Below are 16,296 nucleotides of genomic sequence, written 5' to 3'. Positions count from 1 at the left end.
TCAGCAGGGAGAGAGAGAAGGAGAGAGATGAGAGAGAAGGGAGCGAGTGCTTTGATTTGTTTATCATCCCGTTTAAACAGGAAGGATTCGTTCTTGTAAGTATGTATGGAGGAAAGATGAAGAGAGACGGACAGTGTGTTTAAAAATATTTGTAGGTTTTTTGTTTTCTTCTTCTTCTTCTTCTTCTTCTTCTTAGGGGTCCAAGCAATGAAGCTGGTGGAACCCTATTGTATCTGTTAGGATTATTATTAGGGGTCCAAGCAGTGAAGCTGGTGGAACCCTATTGTATCTGTTAGGATTATTATTATTATTATTTATTTTATTTTTTTTCTCTGCTAAAAGTGTCTGAGGCTCAGCAACCATAAGTCCTAGAGCAACCAAATTTGGTAGGTGGGTTCCTATGGCCCCCCACTACTCAGGCACTACAAATCACCTATGTCGGCCAGATGGCGGCGCTATAACAAAGGGTCATACTTTAAAAGGCCATAACTCCCACACCATAAGTCAGATCAACACAAAACTTAATCAACCTATGCACCAGAATGTGCTCTACAACTTTGCTACTGGGACCACTTATGTCCGCCATATTGTTTGCCCGCCATTTGGACTTTTTTATTAGTTGCGGCGCGGAAGCGCTGCAGCTATACATCTAAAGTGTTACGACATCTAGTAAACTTCTTTAGGGCAAGCGGCTAGGAGACATCCATGGCGACGCAACTGAGTAATCCGACACCATCGGGTCTAGTTTTTATCAGTGAGGGGAGGGTCTGAACGTCAGGGAAGCAATGGAAGACAGTGCCAGCCAGAGTGCATGCTAGGCTACTAAAAGTTCGTTAGTAAAAGCTTTTTGAGAGGATGAATAATTACTTTTCTTTGGCATGGATCCATTTGAAGACAATATCGGGTGAGTTTGTTTAGTCTTTGAATCTGTCATTATGCTGAGAAATGGCTAAACCATTTTTATTGACAGTATTTGAGTTTCTGTGCAAACACGCTGGTATAATAAAACAATGACGGTAAATATATTATATAGTTCGCTTCGTTCCGTTGCTACCATAATATAACAAACTATCTTGTGTCTATAGCTGCAGTTTCTCGCTCCAATTACTAATATTGAATATAAACAAAAGAGGTAATTTATGCTGTAGTCTGCCAATGTCTAAATAAATAATATGGTAGTCTACTCTGTGCGCAGCACGCAGGCAGCAGGGATGGCGAGTTGATATTTCGTTTTTTGCTAAAAGTTTGTTAGTAAAAGCTTTTTGAGAGGATGAATCATTACTTTTCTTTGGCATGAATCCATTTGAAGACAATATCGGGTGAGTTCGTTTAGTCTTCGAATCTGTCATTATGCTGAGAGAAATCGTATTCCGTCATAGAAACAAGATAAACCCTACATTAGCCCTAAAATATGCCAATACAGCAGTGAAATCGCTGCTCACTGAATAACAAAATAAACGAGACAAAGTTCTTAAAAATTATAGCATGTCATTTTACAGTCAATATCTGGGACTAAATATTGAATAAATATACAACCTTACCATTGGTTTTACGCGTAGAGATGTCCCTTTTGAGACTGAGTGGTCAAATATTGTCTTGGACAATCTGTTTGTGAATTATACGCGCATTTGTGATACCTGGGTAGGCTACCTTCAAGAATAGCTGTGCGTAATACAATAGCCTACCTGTTGTTTACGGCATTGTCGCCCTTTTTAGTACAATTTGGCTTGATCGACAATTCATTTATTCAGTAGTTGAGAGAATAAGCTTTCTAACGATGTATAGCATGTCTGATTTTTCTTTTGGAATAGCGTTTCATAGGTCAGCATAACCAAAAATTTTCTTATCTGCCAATGTCTAAATAAATAATACGGTAGGCTACTCTGCACACAGCACGCAGGTTGCGAGTTGATATTTTGTCTTTTGTTTCATTTTTTCTCAATGTCGTATCTATTATTTGAAATGTGTATTTATGTGTTATTATTCTATCTCTGGTGCTCTGAAATGTGCATTCTCTGCTAAGATGAGCAATGGATTGGAATATGTGTCTGACAACTATTTTAGCTGTGTGCGGCACTCACAAATGGCCAGATCATTTATACACGTGTGGAATATTGCACAGGTTGCGCAGGCCACATAATTAGATGTTGTTACTGACTGTTATAGTTCAAAAGACAACACCTTCATTCATATTTCCAAACCTACTAAATACTGCACCAATGACCACAAAAATGCTCAGCTAGATGTAACTTGTTGCAACGAAGACATTCACCTGACAAAAACGATTTTAGTCGCATATTTAACGTTGCCCATTGGTTTTGTTGAATCAACTGTTATAACCTGTTAGTCAGAGCCGTATGCCAGTGACCTCATGTCAGCAGTCAACCAATCATCTTCTTTACGGCGTATGCAGGCACTGGTTACTAACTACGCGCTTTTAATTTCTTGAGGAGGTATGCGTCTTAAACGCGGCCGTGGTCTGTAACCGCACATGCCGCACATTGCACACAACCCCTACACAGACCCATTTTTACGTGTACTATGCAGAAGTATAAAACAGCCTTTAGTGTTACGACATAGTAAAGGCCTTTACGCCTAGCAGCTAGGAGACATCCATGGCGATGCAGTAGATATGTTGGGTGAAGGTATATGATCATGAGGACAAAACCATTTAAAAATCTCTCCATAGGGGGCGTGATAGTGCCAATACTTGGACCCCTCCCAACGCCGCTTGCGGCTTTAATTATTATTATTATTATTTCAATATAATTTTGTGTAAGTATGTATGTTTCTTTCAACCACTGTACATTTATAAACTAAGCTAGTAGAACACTTCAATTATGGAAATATGAGTTAGAGAGGGAGAGAGGATGGAAGATGGCTGAGGAGAGATTTAATAAAGCCCATGTGAGCAATAGGTGGGTAGAGGTAAGCAAGCATTTTTTTTTTGCCTTGACCCTTTACCCAACCCCCCCCCCCCTCTTTTTTGTGGGAGACATGACCCTTTTCTGCAACAAATACCTTCATGTGAGTGTTGACTGTACTATATGTAGTACATATGGTGTATGACTACTTATTCAGTTACAGAAGCAATTATCTTCTGTAAGACAATAGGTGAATATTATCCATGTATTATAAGCGCATGGTGCGCCTGAAAATTGAATCTCATTCCTTTTTCTCTTTCTCCCTTTTAGCAAGGCAAATGATCCTGCAGTGTAACAAAGACTATCTGCTCATACAGACAAAATGCACCACTTATTCACTTCAGAGCTGAGTTTCAAAAGAGCACAACACAACTGAACAAGCCTGTGATGAGCTTCATAGACAGAAATTAGTGCGTGATGAATATTCAAAATGCTGGATTAATGTGAAAGCTCAAGACCACCTACACAGGGGCATCTCTGATGGGCTCAATATTTGGGGCACGGGGCACCACGTGATATTTTTTATATTTTTCCTTTTTCATTTACTAAGTCTTTCCTTTTTACTATGCTGAATGGAGAAACAATTTATTCAAGATCTGTACTGAATACTTATCAGTTCTTTCATTGGGGATTTGCCTCCGCAGGTTTAAAATGGTAGTATTTTATATGTGGTAAAAGACCAAAAGAACAATTATGGCCTCATGCTATGTTGTGAGTTCTGATTGGCCACAGGATGTACGCCCTGTGGATGGCCTCAGGCTGTGTCGAGAGCTCTGATTGGCCACAGGATGCATGCCCTGTGGATGGCCTCGTGCTGTGACGAGAGCTCTGATTGGCCACAGGATGCATGCCTAGTGGATGGCCTCATTCTGTGTGGAGAGCTCTGACTAGCCACACAATACATGCCTGTGGTCACCCAATCTTCCCAGATGGCCAGTGCTCATCACTGACCATCGGGTGCCGGGTGACGGCACAGACTACCCAAGTGAAAATGCAGCCTCCCAACATAAATGCTGTAAATTATGGATTTTTTTTAAATTATATTTTCTATTGAGAAGGACCAAAATACATTTGTCTCAGACTCCCTTTGGGCATGATGCCTAAAACAGAAGGGCTGTAATTTGGCTTCAAGCAGATTTTATGTAATTGTAAATCCCTGTTAAAAATTATCATCTCATGTCCATCCCATTTCTTTCCCTTTTTTGTGTGCTTTGTCTCATCTCTGTACAGCATAGTCTTATGTATACAGTCCAGACACGTATGCTGCACATGGGTCAGAAAAATATATACTCCCATGAAAGACCTGTAAGTCAGGCCATACATCTAGGTGACAGCTATGCTGTGAATGAAGATAATGTAGGCACAAGGGCTGTGCCAGTCAAAAGCAAGCTATCAACTATCTAAATAAGGAACTACTCCACATTGCTCATTACAGAAGGCCAACAACCACACCATGTAGCCTTCCCATGTCAATCAGCTGAAGCTTAGCACGGTTGGGCTCTTTTGTACTTGGTCATGTGACCTCTTGAGGCCACTAGGTTGCTGCCGAAGAGGTGTTTGTGTACTAATAGGGGTCAGTTTTCCCAAATTGCGACAGCACAGTGATTTGAGGCACATTTCTGGAAGAGCGTAGGTGTTGTTGTTAGTCCTGGGGTCCTAAGCTAGTTCCCTCAAAAACCTAGTATTTCAATCTTTCTACATCTACCAGACAATTGTCCAAAACCAGTATCTGATTGGCTATACAATCCCTTCAAGATGTCAGTAAAAAATAACATACCCGCACACACAAACACGCCCCCCATGCACCGTACACACCCAAACACCTTTACCTCCCCCATCCCCTACCAAATGCTCCCAAGAACCTCACGCAGCAGATACTTAATGAAATGCCATTCATGTTCCACATGATCTGCTCTCTCCTTTTCTCTGAAAACACCTGTTTACAATGATGAATGTTACCGCAGAGATAAACAGAAAAGCAATGACAGGACAAAATGTTAACGCAGAATATAATTTGAAAGGTAGACAGGGGTAAATGCTCGATTCAAACAAGCGAGGACGACAAGCACTGAGAGTGAATAGCGCTTAATGGGGTTACCACAAAACTGAAGAGACAGAATTCGGACTTTGCATCAGGTAAATTACCTGAAAATTAGTGGAAGAGACAGTGGTAAAAAGACAAAACAGATTTTATTGAAAATAATTTTTTCCCGACTAACATGTTGGCCTTTGTCTTATTTTTTTACCCTCTATAAATATTTTCATTGTAGCTCAGGGTTTAAGCAAGGGGAAAAATGCATTCACTTAATGACAAGAAACAACAGATTTCACCACAGAAAATGTGTGAGGGAATGCACTGAACACAAAGAAATAAATAAAAACAACACCACCTAATTAGCCACATCTTCATATTTTACTCATGCTTCATCCTTGGGCTAGACAGTTTTAATTATGTTATTGATATGAAACAAAGGCTTTAAAAAAAATTGAAATAGACATCTGAAACAGTATACATAACCCTGAAGATGCTACAAGGGTGGCTTTGTCAGTTCAGTTAAAGCTTTCACTTAGACATTTCTATCCGTTTTCAGTTACAGGCATTGCTCATTGACTCCAGAGGAAACCAAATACAATGTCAAACCTGCAGTTCTATTCCTCAGTCTTCAGAGGGTTTTTTTTTTTTTTTTTGCCATTCACTCCCACACAGCCAATGAGGGTGGAAGATTCATCTCTCCTCCGCCTGAGCAGATGACCTTGTAAACTCTGCTTTTTATTTTTCACTCTCTTACATGAGTCAAGCCGAAACACTAGTCCATCAAAGAGCCCCAGTCATCACTTAACAGCCAATCAGAATGCTTTTTTTTATGGCCCCAGCAGCCTGGTTTCATCTCAAGCTTTAACTGATCACTCTCTCAACAGCAGCCTGAAATTGAAATTTATTAAAGTACAAAGAAAACACACTTAAAGTGGGCTTTAAGCTTTGTAACTTTTTTTCACGTCTCGAAATGACCATAACACATGTCAGAATCACACACAAACCAAATAGTGGCTAGTTTTGACCACCTTGTAACAGCTAGTTATGAAGGTGACAAAGCCTATAATAAGCCTTATGGGACACACACACAGCACATTTCACCTTATTATGAATGTGTGCTGTTATAAAGCTAAATTATGCTTATAACAATAGATAAGGCATCACGTCATGTTTATTACTGCATTATGAAAATGGCTTTCTTTTAAAATGGAGGGTCTCTCTTCCCAAATGCTGAACAGCTGCTCAAAAAACATTAACTCCCGCTTAGTAAAATTACAATTTAACTTATTTATCCGCACAACTTATTAAGTTAAATAATACTTTTTTAGAGGTTAAAAGCTAAACAGTCATCAAATACCATCGTTCTGTCCTGAAATAAATAATAATCCCCATGATGTCAGCTGATTTTTGCAACTGCGGAGGAAGTAGCTTCCTCCAGCCGCCTAAAATGATGCAACCACCTCAGGCGAGACTCTCCTCCACCAAGAAAATTAGGAAGCAGCCTTCACCGGCAAGAACCCTGTAAGATTTGATGTGGAAGTGGAGAGAGATGCGGAGACGACGAAGAAGGAGAGCCTATTGGTTACGTCTCTGCACTTATCTTTTGTCTCTTTCTTGTTTGCCTCCGCGGTTCGCTGAGCTTGTGGTTAGCCTTTGCCCCACGGCTTAGTGTACTTTTTTTTCTGTCAGACTCACAGGCGCCATTAGGAGACATCCCCTCTCTCAGCCCGCCAGCCATAGAGAGTCTCACGTCGGGGTGGAGACGTGTTCTGAGAAAGGCTCTGTCCCCGACCAGCTCCTACTCGGTCACTTGCTATCTGTCTTCACCCCTCCTTTTCCCTCTCTGCCTTACTGTTCGTTGCTGCTTGACACAATCTAATGCAGAGCTGCCAAAGCCTTCTCCAGGAGAGGTCCCATCATGTAGGTTTTCATTTCAACCCTAATTTGGCGCACCTGATTCTACTAATTAGCAGCTCAAGGAGATGTCTAGCTGTTGAATGAGGTGTGATTTGTTAAGTTTGGAGTGTAAACCTACAGGCTCCGGGAACAGGGCTATTCAGATCCGGCAGCCCGGATCTAATCTATGTTACCACGTAATAAAAATATTGTTTTACATATTTATGTGCCTAAATAAATGAAAGAATGAAAAAAATGGAAAACAAAATAAGCAAGATTTAGAATGAGAGCATCCTTAACTCCCTGACAAGAGTAGTGTCTTCCTGTCCTCTTTTGGAGGAAAGTTTGGCCAGTTCCTGCTTTCTGGAGTTGGCAACACTGCTGTCCCCCATACTATATTAAAGGAATTCCATTTATTCTAAGGGGAGATTGCAGAGAACATCTTTCCTGAGGGAGAATGCCTCCAGTATATGCATTTCATCTGGACTAATCAGGTGCATAATAATGTTCATCAGTGTCCAAATGTAGGTGGGTTTTGATGTGATATAAAACCACGGTAATAAAACACTTTTAAATGAAGACAGTCCCCAGCTGCCATGGAAACAATATCAGTAGCTCCAACTACTGGGATTTTTTTTTTTTTGTCATTTTTTTCCTTTGGGAGAGGGGGTGGTGGTGTTGGCAAATACTTGTGTGTGATGTGGTTGCAATGGCAACGAGTGTGGCAAATGAAGAGATTAAAAACAACGATTCCACTTTTCAAGTTTAAGCTCTCGATCGAATAGAAGGACAGCATTTGAATGTGCTGCTGCTGTTGCTGCCATTTCTATATGCAATATGTGTGTGTGCGCTCGCGTGCATGGGAGTGTGTGTGTGGGTGTCTGTGTGCGCGTGTGTGTGTGTGTGTGTGTCTGTGTGTGTCTGTGTGTGTCTGTGTGTGTGTGTGTGTGTGTCTGTGTGTGTGTGTGTGTGGTTCTGTGTGTGTGTGTTGTGTGTGTGGGTGTGTGTGTGTGCTGAGTGAGTGTGTGTGTGTGTGTGGGTGTGTGTTGTTGTTGTGGTGTGTCTGTGTTGTGTGTGTGTGTGGTGTTGCGGTGTGTGTGTGTGGTGGGCGTGTGTATTAAATCAAACTAACACAGTCTTTAGCCCAGCAGCAATGTGTAGGAGGTGTGAGCAGCTGACTGCTGTGGCCTACCGCTGGAGCAGTGCCGTTCCACCCCCACTCCGACCTGCCCGCGCTTCAGCTTCAGCTCTCCACAGGAGCCCAGCAACCACCAATGAGCTCTCAGCTCCACCAGTGAGCTCTCGGCAAACACCAATGGCTTCAGCACACAAGCTCTCAGCTCACCATAACTAGCCACAGAGCTCTAGCCCACGAGCTCAGCAACCCCAATAAAGCTCAGCTCACAGAGCTTCCCCGCTCACCAACGAGCTCTCAGCTCCACCAATGAGCTCTCAGCAAACACCAATGAGCTCTCAGCAACACAGCTCAGCTCAAGAGTCTCGAAACACCAAGAGCTCTCACACACATGAGCTCAGCTCACCATGAGCTCTCCGCTTCACCAACGAGCTCTCAGCTCCACCAATGAGCTCTCAGCAAACACCAATGAGCTCTCAGCTCCACCAATGAGCTCTCAGCAAACACCAATGAGCTCTCAGCTACACCAGCGAGCTCTCAGCTCCACCAATGAGCTCTCAGCAAACACCAATGAGCATTCAGCTCCACCAGTGAGCTCTCAGCTCCACTGCTTCACTCACCAAGGCGGAAGAAGGGGTTAGCAGCCTAGTTCAGACAACCTTCTGTAACACAACTTTTTCGTTCTTTGTTTTGTTTTTTGCCGTCCAGCGCAATCCTCCCCTGGCTGGAGATACATTTTCTCACTTCCCTCCAGCATCCACACCACCTCAGTCGACTGCTTTCACCATCCAAAATGCACAAATCGAAAAATAAATAAGTTACGTTTTGTGTGTAAAGTGTTGTGATGGGAGAATTACAGGGGTCCAGGTGATATTTATGTACAAATAATGTACAAATAAATGCTGTACTGAACGTATAATTCTTTACAAGTGTGTGCGTGTTAATAAATGTAAAACTTTTAAAATGTGGATGCAGTTTCAGTATTTAGAAAGTTATAAGTGATAAAAACCATTGAGCTGTCAGGAACTTCAAACCTCAGTATCACAAAATGGTAGAAATGACAGATATAACCCTATTAATTTTCCGGTCTCTATTGGGGTAATTCAGAAATGAATGTCAGGTGGTGTGAGATCACATGAAGAAGGGGCATGGGGGGCTCTCGCCCCTGCTCATTTTTCCCCATATGCCAACACATTTTCAAGTGCACCCTTTGTCATCCCAATAGGGAAAAAAAACAAAAAAAAGACGTTTGGGTCGGGAGACACAAGCATAAACAGGGGTCTCTATGACATGCGATAGTTAATATGCGAGTCATACCAAGTGTCTGTGCAGTATAATGAGCAGGGAACTGGGCTTGTAACCTTGTTCACAGGTTTGATTGCCAGGTAGGACACTGGCGGTTGTACCCTTGAGCGAGGCACGTAACCTGAATGGCTTGAGTATACATCCAGCTGTATACAGTAAACGGACACTTTGCAAAAAATGCTAAAAGTTTTGTAAGTCACTGGGGATAAGAGTGTTTGCCAAATGCCAGTTATGTAATGCAATGCAATATCATTGTCAGTCGCTCTGGAAAAGGCTGTCTGCTAAGAAAATAAATAATGGAATTTGCAGCTTTTGCTTGAATGCGTTTTGTAGCCCCAGAAGGCACGTTCAAAGGGAATTTGTGAAGCCGGGGAAGCAGGTGCCATCCAAAGAAAGACGCGTCCGACTCTGTCCCGGCGTCCACACCTGGGGCCTAAGGAACAAACAGAAGGTCCTGCAGGAGACCCAAGGAGGTAACAAAGGGAAGGGGTGCCACCAGAGATTTTGGGTCCCATGAGAAGATCTCACATTGGGCCCCACCCTCTGAGAAAATCTTGTGTTCAAATATGTTTTTCCCTGTCCTTGTCTGTCAGGAATCGTTTCAGCTCCAAACCGAACCCCCCCCCCCTTTTTATTATGGCACCCCTGACAAAGGATAAGTACATTTAGGGATTCATATTATGCCAGTCTAATTGTTTTGATATCTACTGTCAGAATCAATCAAGAGGGCTAAATATTCCACATTAAGCGATTGGGCCATGGCAACAGCTTGTATCAAAAACCTATTATGAATTATGCTACAGATCACTTTGAGTGGGACCACACATTGTAAGTATGGCTGTACTCTATGAGAGGAGGAGCAAATGACTGGTGACTGTGCTTGCTCATGTAAAATCTGTCATCTTTTAATTCCCATAGCAAATGTATATCAAGTTATGTTTTGTTGCTTTATTGTCTGCTATATAACTATTGACTGCATGTAGACCTGTTTTGTTAAGTAGCAAAAAAACAACCGATATTAGTTTTCTTTTTTTAATATGCATTTTGAAACACATATAAATATGCATTCCTCTATTTTTGAGCATTTTGAGCTATTTTAATGGCACTAATGCACACACTTCATTTGTAAGGGGCTAACGGTGCCACTATCTAGTCTCTCACTCCCAGCACCCATTCTTCCATTGCATGTCGAGTAGAATACAAAATGGTCATTCCAGTTCTTTATGTGTATTCATTAAATTAATGTTGAATTTAAACGCTACTGTTATATAATGACATGTCTGCTAATTGAGATTAATAACATGGTAGAACCTCCGAGATGCAAAACTCTAAGTAAAGGACTGACCAGTGAACTGAACAGGGTATAAACCCCTAAGTAGCATATGCAATTATACCTTTTCACACTTATTATAGATTGTCTTTGTTATTTTTCCCGAAGCAAAGTTAAAAGTTAAGCTTTAACAACACTTTCCATTAAAAAAACCTGGAAATACACTTCTAGCTCTCTATAGACATATCTCTGGGCCAGTCTAAAATCAATGCTTTCAAGGAGAAAAAATTTCTGAGCGAGAATCATAAATTAAACAAAAGAAATCAAGTCTTTTCAACATATTTCTCATAATTGTTCCCTATCAAAGACTGGTATGGTATTGCAACTGACCAGATAATTAAAAAAAAATTCTTTATTTAAAATTTTCCTGGTCGTGAATTTTCAGATCCCTTAAAAGTGTTAAAAATACAGACTGTGCTGCACCATGCCAACCACGCCCCCGAACGGCTGAGTCACCCCCCGTTCCGCTCGCTAAAAACAGGGATTAAAATATTTAACCTTGGCACAATGCCCTCGCTCAGCTCTGTGCCTCTCCAAAATATTCACCTGCCTGTGTGACAGGTGCATTTGTGGCAGCCACCTCAAAATAGAGTCATTACAACGCGGGTTACATGTCAGTCATTACTTAATGGGACTGAGTGATAATCTTTACCTTCTGTGAAGGCATGTCATTCCTGCAGAGTGGGATGTGTTTCAATATGACAATACCCCATTACACATAGCATCAGTTGTAGCCCACTGGTTTGTGCAGAGTGACTCTGGTATTACACGAAAATAGCTTGTCATAGCCTTCTCAGGCTTTCTTATGGAGGGGTGGTGTTGTATTGCTGGTAGATGTTTTTACTTAATGTTGCATACAGGCCATATTTGCCATACATGGTGCCCTGACACACTATTATCATATTGACAGTCTTCCTATACATGTTGGATGGGATACGATCTTAACAGGCTATGTACGAACATTAAAAAGGAACATTAAAACATTTTAATATCGACAGATTTCGCCAGCGTGACAGCAAATAAAATGACACCAAATTAATTTTCTGTAACAAAAGAGCTTTCAGACTTAACCAAGAATGAACAGGAATGAACCTAGTAATAATCGACGAGTGCATTTACAACTGCAAATAAGTCGAGATAAGAACATAACAGCACAAATTGATTAGAATTCAGGCCATTCAGGCATCTACAGCTCTCCCTACAAATTAGTGAATAGCAAGTGCCTGTCATTCTCCTAAAACACTGTCTCAAGTCTGGATGTGAAAATCTCTAGGGTCCCTGTTTCTTCTAAATGACTTAAGCTATTTCCCACTTTGACAACTCTCTGTGTAAAGAAATATTTCCTAGTCCTCCTGACAGAATTAAACTTGAAAAATGTATTGTAGTTCACTATCTAATTCTCTTTTATAGATTTAAAAGCCTAAGTCCAATCACGCCTCATCTCCTTGAAGAGCTTCAGTATCTTAAGTCTTTCCTCATAACCTTTACAGATCAGACAGATAGAACCTTTTCAGTCGCTCAGCTCTGGGCACCTACATCTTTTCTGTAGTATGGTGGGAAGAACTGCACACGATACCTTACGTGCGGGCGGACAAATCATCAAATAACATCAGTGCAACTTTCTTTGCTTTATAATCAGTGCCTTACTTTACTATGACATATTTCAGCCTCCTGTTGACATTTTATCCTGCTACAGCACAATGCCTAGACCCTGATCGGATAATTTTGCTCTTTCCAAATAGTAGTTCTGCCTTAAATGATTTATTTTCACATGCAGAACTGTACATTTAGTTATTTAATTTGTCAGGTTTGTATCCACTTCTGAATAGTGTTCAAAGCTTTGTGGATTACTTTGTAGATTCAAAACTGATAGCTAAACCTCCCAGTTGCGTAGCTTTGGAAAATGTAACGTAATGCGTGACCAGTGTCCCTATCAAGATCAATTAAGCCAATAAGGAAAAGCAGAGGACCCAACTCTGATCATTGTGGGACTTCACTTCCCACAATGCTTTGCTCAGATAGAATCTCTCCTGCCATTACTCGTTGTTTGCTATCCTGGAGCTACTTCCCAGCCCATTCAGAAATAATTCCCTGTAATTAGTCACAAACGTCATTTTGACAACGAGTCTTGCACGTGGCACTTTATAAAATATTTTTTGATTGATAGAATCAAAAAAGCTTTGTAACTTCCTCAGAGAAGCCCAAGGTTTGCCTTCCCCTGTAAAACAACCGCGTCGGGATGGAGGGCCAAGGTGGCCACAGCCACCGAAATAGTGCCCTGGCCTGCCCGTTTATCTTGGCTGAACCACCAACCCAACTGCAAAAGCCCACTAAGGTACTTCTGCCACATCTAATTCTACGCAGGCCAAACAATATAAATTCTGTACCTCATGCTACGCTGTTGCTGCAAAAACCATGTTGGATATCCTATATGATGCTGTTTTCTTCAAGGAATAATTCCACCGGATAGTATCCAGTGTTTTACATGAGATGCAAGTGAGACTGGCAGGTCTGTTGTTTCCTGGATTACTTCTCCATATCCAATATCCATCGAGACATTTACCGAGTATGCTTTCAGGCTTATTTGGGACCTTCTCTCTGGTAAAACCCTCAATAAAATAAGTATCTAGGATATGAGTAATATCCTCATTCTTATAATGTAATGCTCCTTCCTTATTTGTAATGACATAACCTCTTCTTTGGCTTTATTTATATTTAAAAATTCTTTTTAAAGTACTATTATTTGCATCTTTCAAAGACCCTTTTTGCTACCCTTATTTTTTAATAACCTTAGCAGGCATATTACATTGCTCTTCCTTATTCACTCAGTACTGTAATCTTTAAAAGTTTCTTCTGATGCCTGAAGCTCTGCCATAAAGGTTTATTCGTCCACCGTGGTGACAGTTTTTAAGCTTTTTTTTTCAAAACTTTGGAATCAGATCATGGTACGTACTGAGAACCTTTTTGAAACAATTTTTATTCAAAGTTGTTATTAGAATATAAGAACGTTTTTATAAGAAAATAAAAAAATAAAAAATCTGAAGTTGGTGTAAGTGCATCAAAGCCAATGCAAATTTTACATCACATCTCCCCATATTAACATAAGTCTTTTGTGAGACTACAGACATTTTAAACTAACACAGGCAGAAAAACAGAGGGAATCAGACAGATTTTTAAAAATGGGACCACAGCTGACCGGGGGGTGGGGGGGGTTTAGGGCAGGGGGAAAATAGTATATGTCAGTTCTGACTGCGTCACAAATCTCGCCTCACCGCTAAACATTTTTAACAGGATTTATAAACTGTACACATTTTAAAAGCCGTAGCAACAAGCATACAAGAAGACTGCATGCTGATATTTTGAAAAACAGGAATCATTTGTTATTTTGGTCACATGAAATCAACCCAAATAGCAAGCTGTGATGGTCAAACAGCGCATTGGCTACCAGTACTGCTCAAATCTAACTTCAGACCATAATAATAATTGTAGGGAGTACAATAACATTGAACAACAAACATTGAAGTGGATAAACCATCAGTTGGATCATTTCATATTGACCAAGAATAGGACTAGGCAATACACTTATGTGTCGTTATGTGTTGCTTACCCTTTAACATAGTTCACACCATATACCAGTCCAAGATCATTTCCTGGTGCTGGATTCAATAACTTTACATACAAGGGGGATATTTAATCAAAAACGCGATACACTTGCACTTATTTGTAAGGAAACTTAAGGGACAATATTGATTGAATTCAGGGCTTAATGTCTGAGTCATATCATTCCCCTTAATAGCCCCTGAAGATGATCACACTTTATACGAAGAGAACCAACCGACTCAGCCTGTGTCAAAGGCATCCAGCAGTTCTGGCAGATGTCAGGGAAACAAAATAATCAAACTCCCACCTCAACAGGACAGCTTCTCTCCCATATGCTGACACTGGCAAAACAAGTCTACAGAGCAAAACACATCCAATTCCTCAAACAACAGCTCTCTGGTTCTGTGGTTATCAAGGCATGTACAATGACAAAAATAATCATTTCCCTGTGTTACATATGAAAAATATACCATATTGCACATGCAAGGCCCATTACACTCCTTACTATGATTGTGTTATATTTTATGTGTGTTTAGTTTCTTTTTTATGGTCAGTTTTGTTCATGAATGTCTGTGACAGAATTTTTAAAAATCTGTCAAATTTAGTATTCCATTTTTGGAGGGATTTAGATAGTGGTTAATACGACAAAATGTCTTATAGCATGGTATTACCTCCTTACAGAAGAAATGCTAAAAAGGGCACAAAAAACCTGCACTGTGCATACACTTAAATGTTTATCTGAACAATTACCAACATGGAATCTAAAATTGCTAAATTTTCTTCAGCATTCCACAGCTTTCCCTATAGGGTTGACATCTGTGAACAGAACTAAAAATCTGAGGGACGTAACCATAAAACGGTTATTTGAATTTGAATTAACCATGGGATTTTTCTTTCAAGCAAAATAATTGTCAGTGGTCACTGAAAGGATCTGGGTGATAGCTCCACCCTGTGTGAGGTTCATGGAACCTCGATAGCCCAGCACTGCTTTCCTGTTCCACATTAATCCCTCACTTACCCTGGTGCTGTTTTTCCAACAGGAAAAGAAACACACAGGACCCAACAGTACATTTAAACGTAAGAAGTTCCATGACGAAAACAGGCTTTTCAACCCATTTTGCTACCTTAAGTCAAGCCTGGTCCCCCATACAAACAAAGGGTCTCTTCTACTACTACAATCTGGCAACCAATTATAAGCAACTAGGATATGAGACAGAATGGAAGGCTTACCACGGGTGGAAAGCTTCTTGGTGTTGATGATCTTGGCGGCATACTCCTGTCCCGACAGCACCTTCACGCATCTGCGCACCACTGAAAATGCTCCCCTGGGAAACGAGCAAGAGGAAAAACGTGCAAATTGACACAAATAAAAAATGACAATGAAAAATGGTGCTTTGATTGAATAAAGCCCAGGGTTTTACCGCCCAATGGGTTATCCAGGTTTTTCCCAGTAGTTTAGGGTTCATAAACTCTGTTCCTTCAGAATTAAAGGTCTTTGTTCATTTAAAACCAGCAACCAGTTTAAACACAAGAAATCAAGTGAGATAACTACATGCTAACAGAGAAAACCAGCCGATCCTGGACCACAGTTATCCCTGAAAATGAATCCCACCCTTGATAATGATGAACAAGAAAGATCCAAAAAGATCATTCAAATTAAAGCAATGGCCAATATTTTAATTTAATAAATTCATTTATAGTATCAGAAATATGCACACTTCAGTTTTAAGTACTTTGCGCAATGATAAGAAGAGTTCTGTTTCATGATATCTTTGAATTTGAAAATTTCTTTGTGCTTTCTGGACGGTATGCTTCCTTTGACCTTCACAGCCCCATAACATCAGTGATCTGTATTTCACAGCAGGTATGGAGTCCTTTCCAACGTAAACGTTATTCTTCAGACATAAAACCCACCGCTGGTGTGTGATCAGAATATTCCTTTTTTGTATCATGTGATCCTATCATATCATCCGGTTTCAATCAAAATTCCAATGCCGTTTGGCAAACTCTATATGACTGTTCTTGTTGATTGCACTGAAAATAAGCTTTTTTCTGTGGCCTTTGGATTTTA

At 40.6% G+C, this 16,296-nt stretch overlaps 1 protein-coding gene across 1 annotated transcript in view; it reads right to left on the bottom strand.

Annotated features, from left to right (window-relative positions):
* The window catches only part of LOC135263599 (calcium/calmodulin-dependent protein kinase type II subunit alpha-like), a 103,110-nt gene that overhangs the window by 70,030 nt on the left and 16,784 nt on the right, over nucleotides 1–16,296 (bottom strand). Inside the window, exon 6 of the mRNA XM_064351829.1 lies at nucleotides 15,456–15,550. Coding sequence (XP_064207899.1) covers nucleotides 15,456–15,550 — 95 coding nt within the window. The remainder of the gene's footprint in view (nucleotides 1–15,455; nucleotides 15,551–16,296) is intronic.

This window comes from Anguilla rostrata, chromosome 9 (genome assembly GCF_018555375.3).
Source record: "Anguilla rostrata isolate EN2019 chromosome 9, ASM1855537v3, whole genome shotgun sequence".
Classification (NCBI taxonomy): domain Eukaryota; kingdom Metazoa; phylum Chordata; class Actinopteri; order Anguilliformes; family Anguillidae; genus Anguilla; species Anguilla rostrata.
The sequence above is the reverse complement of the archived record's forward strand: the minus strand, read 5'-3'. Positions and strand labels throughout refer to the sequence as shown.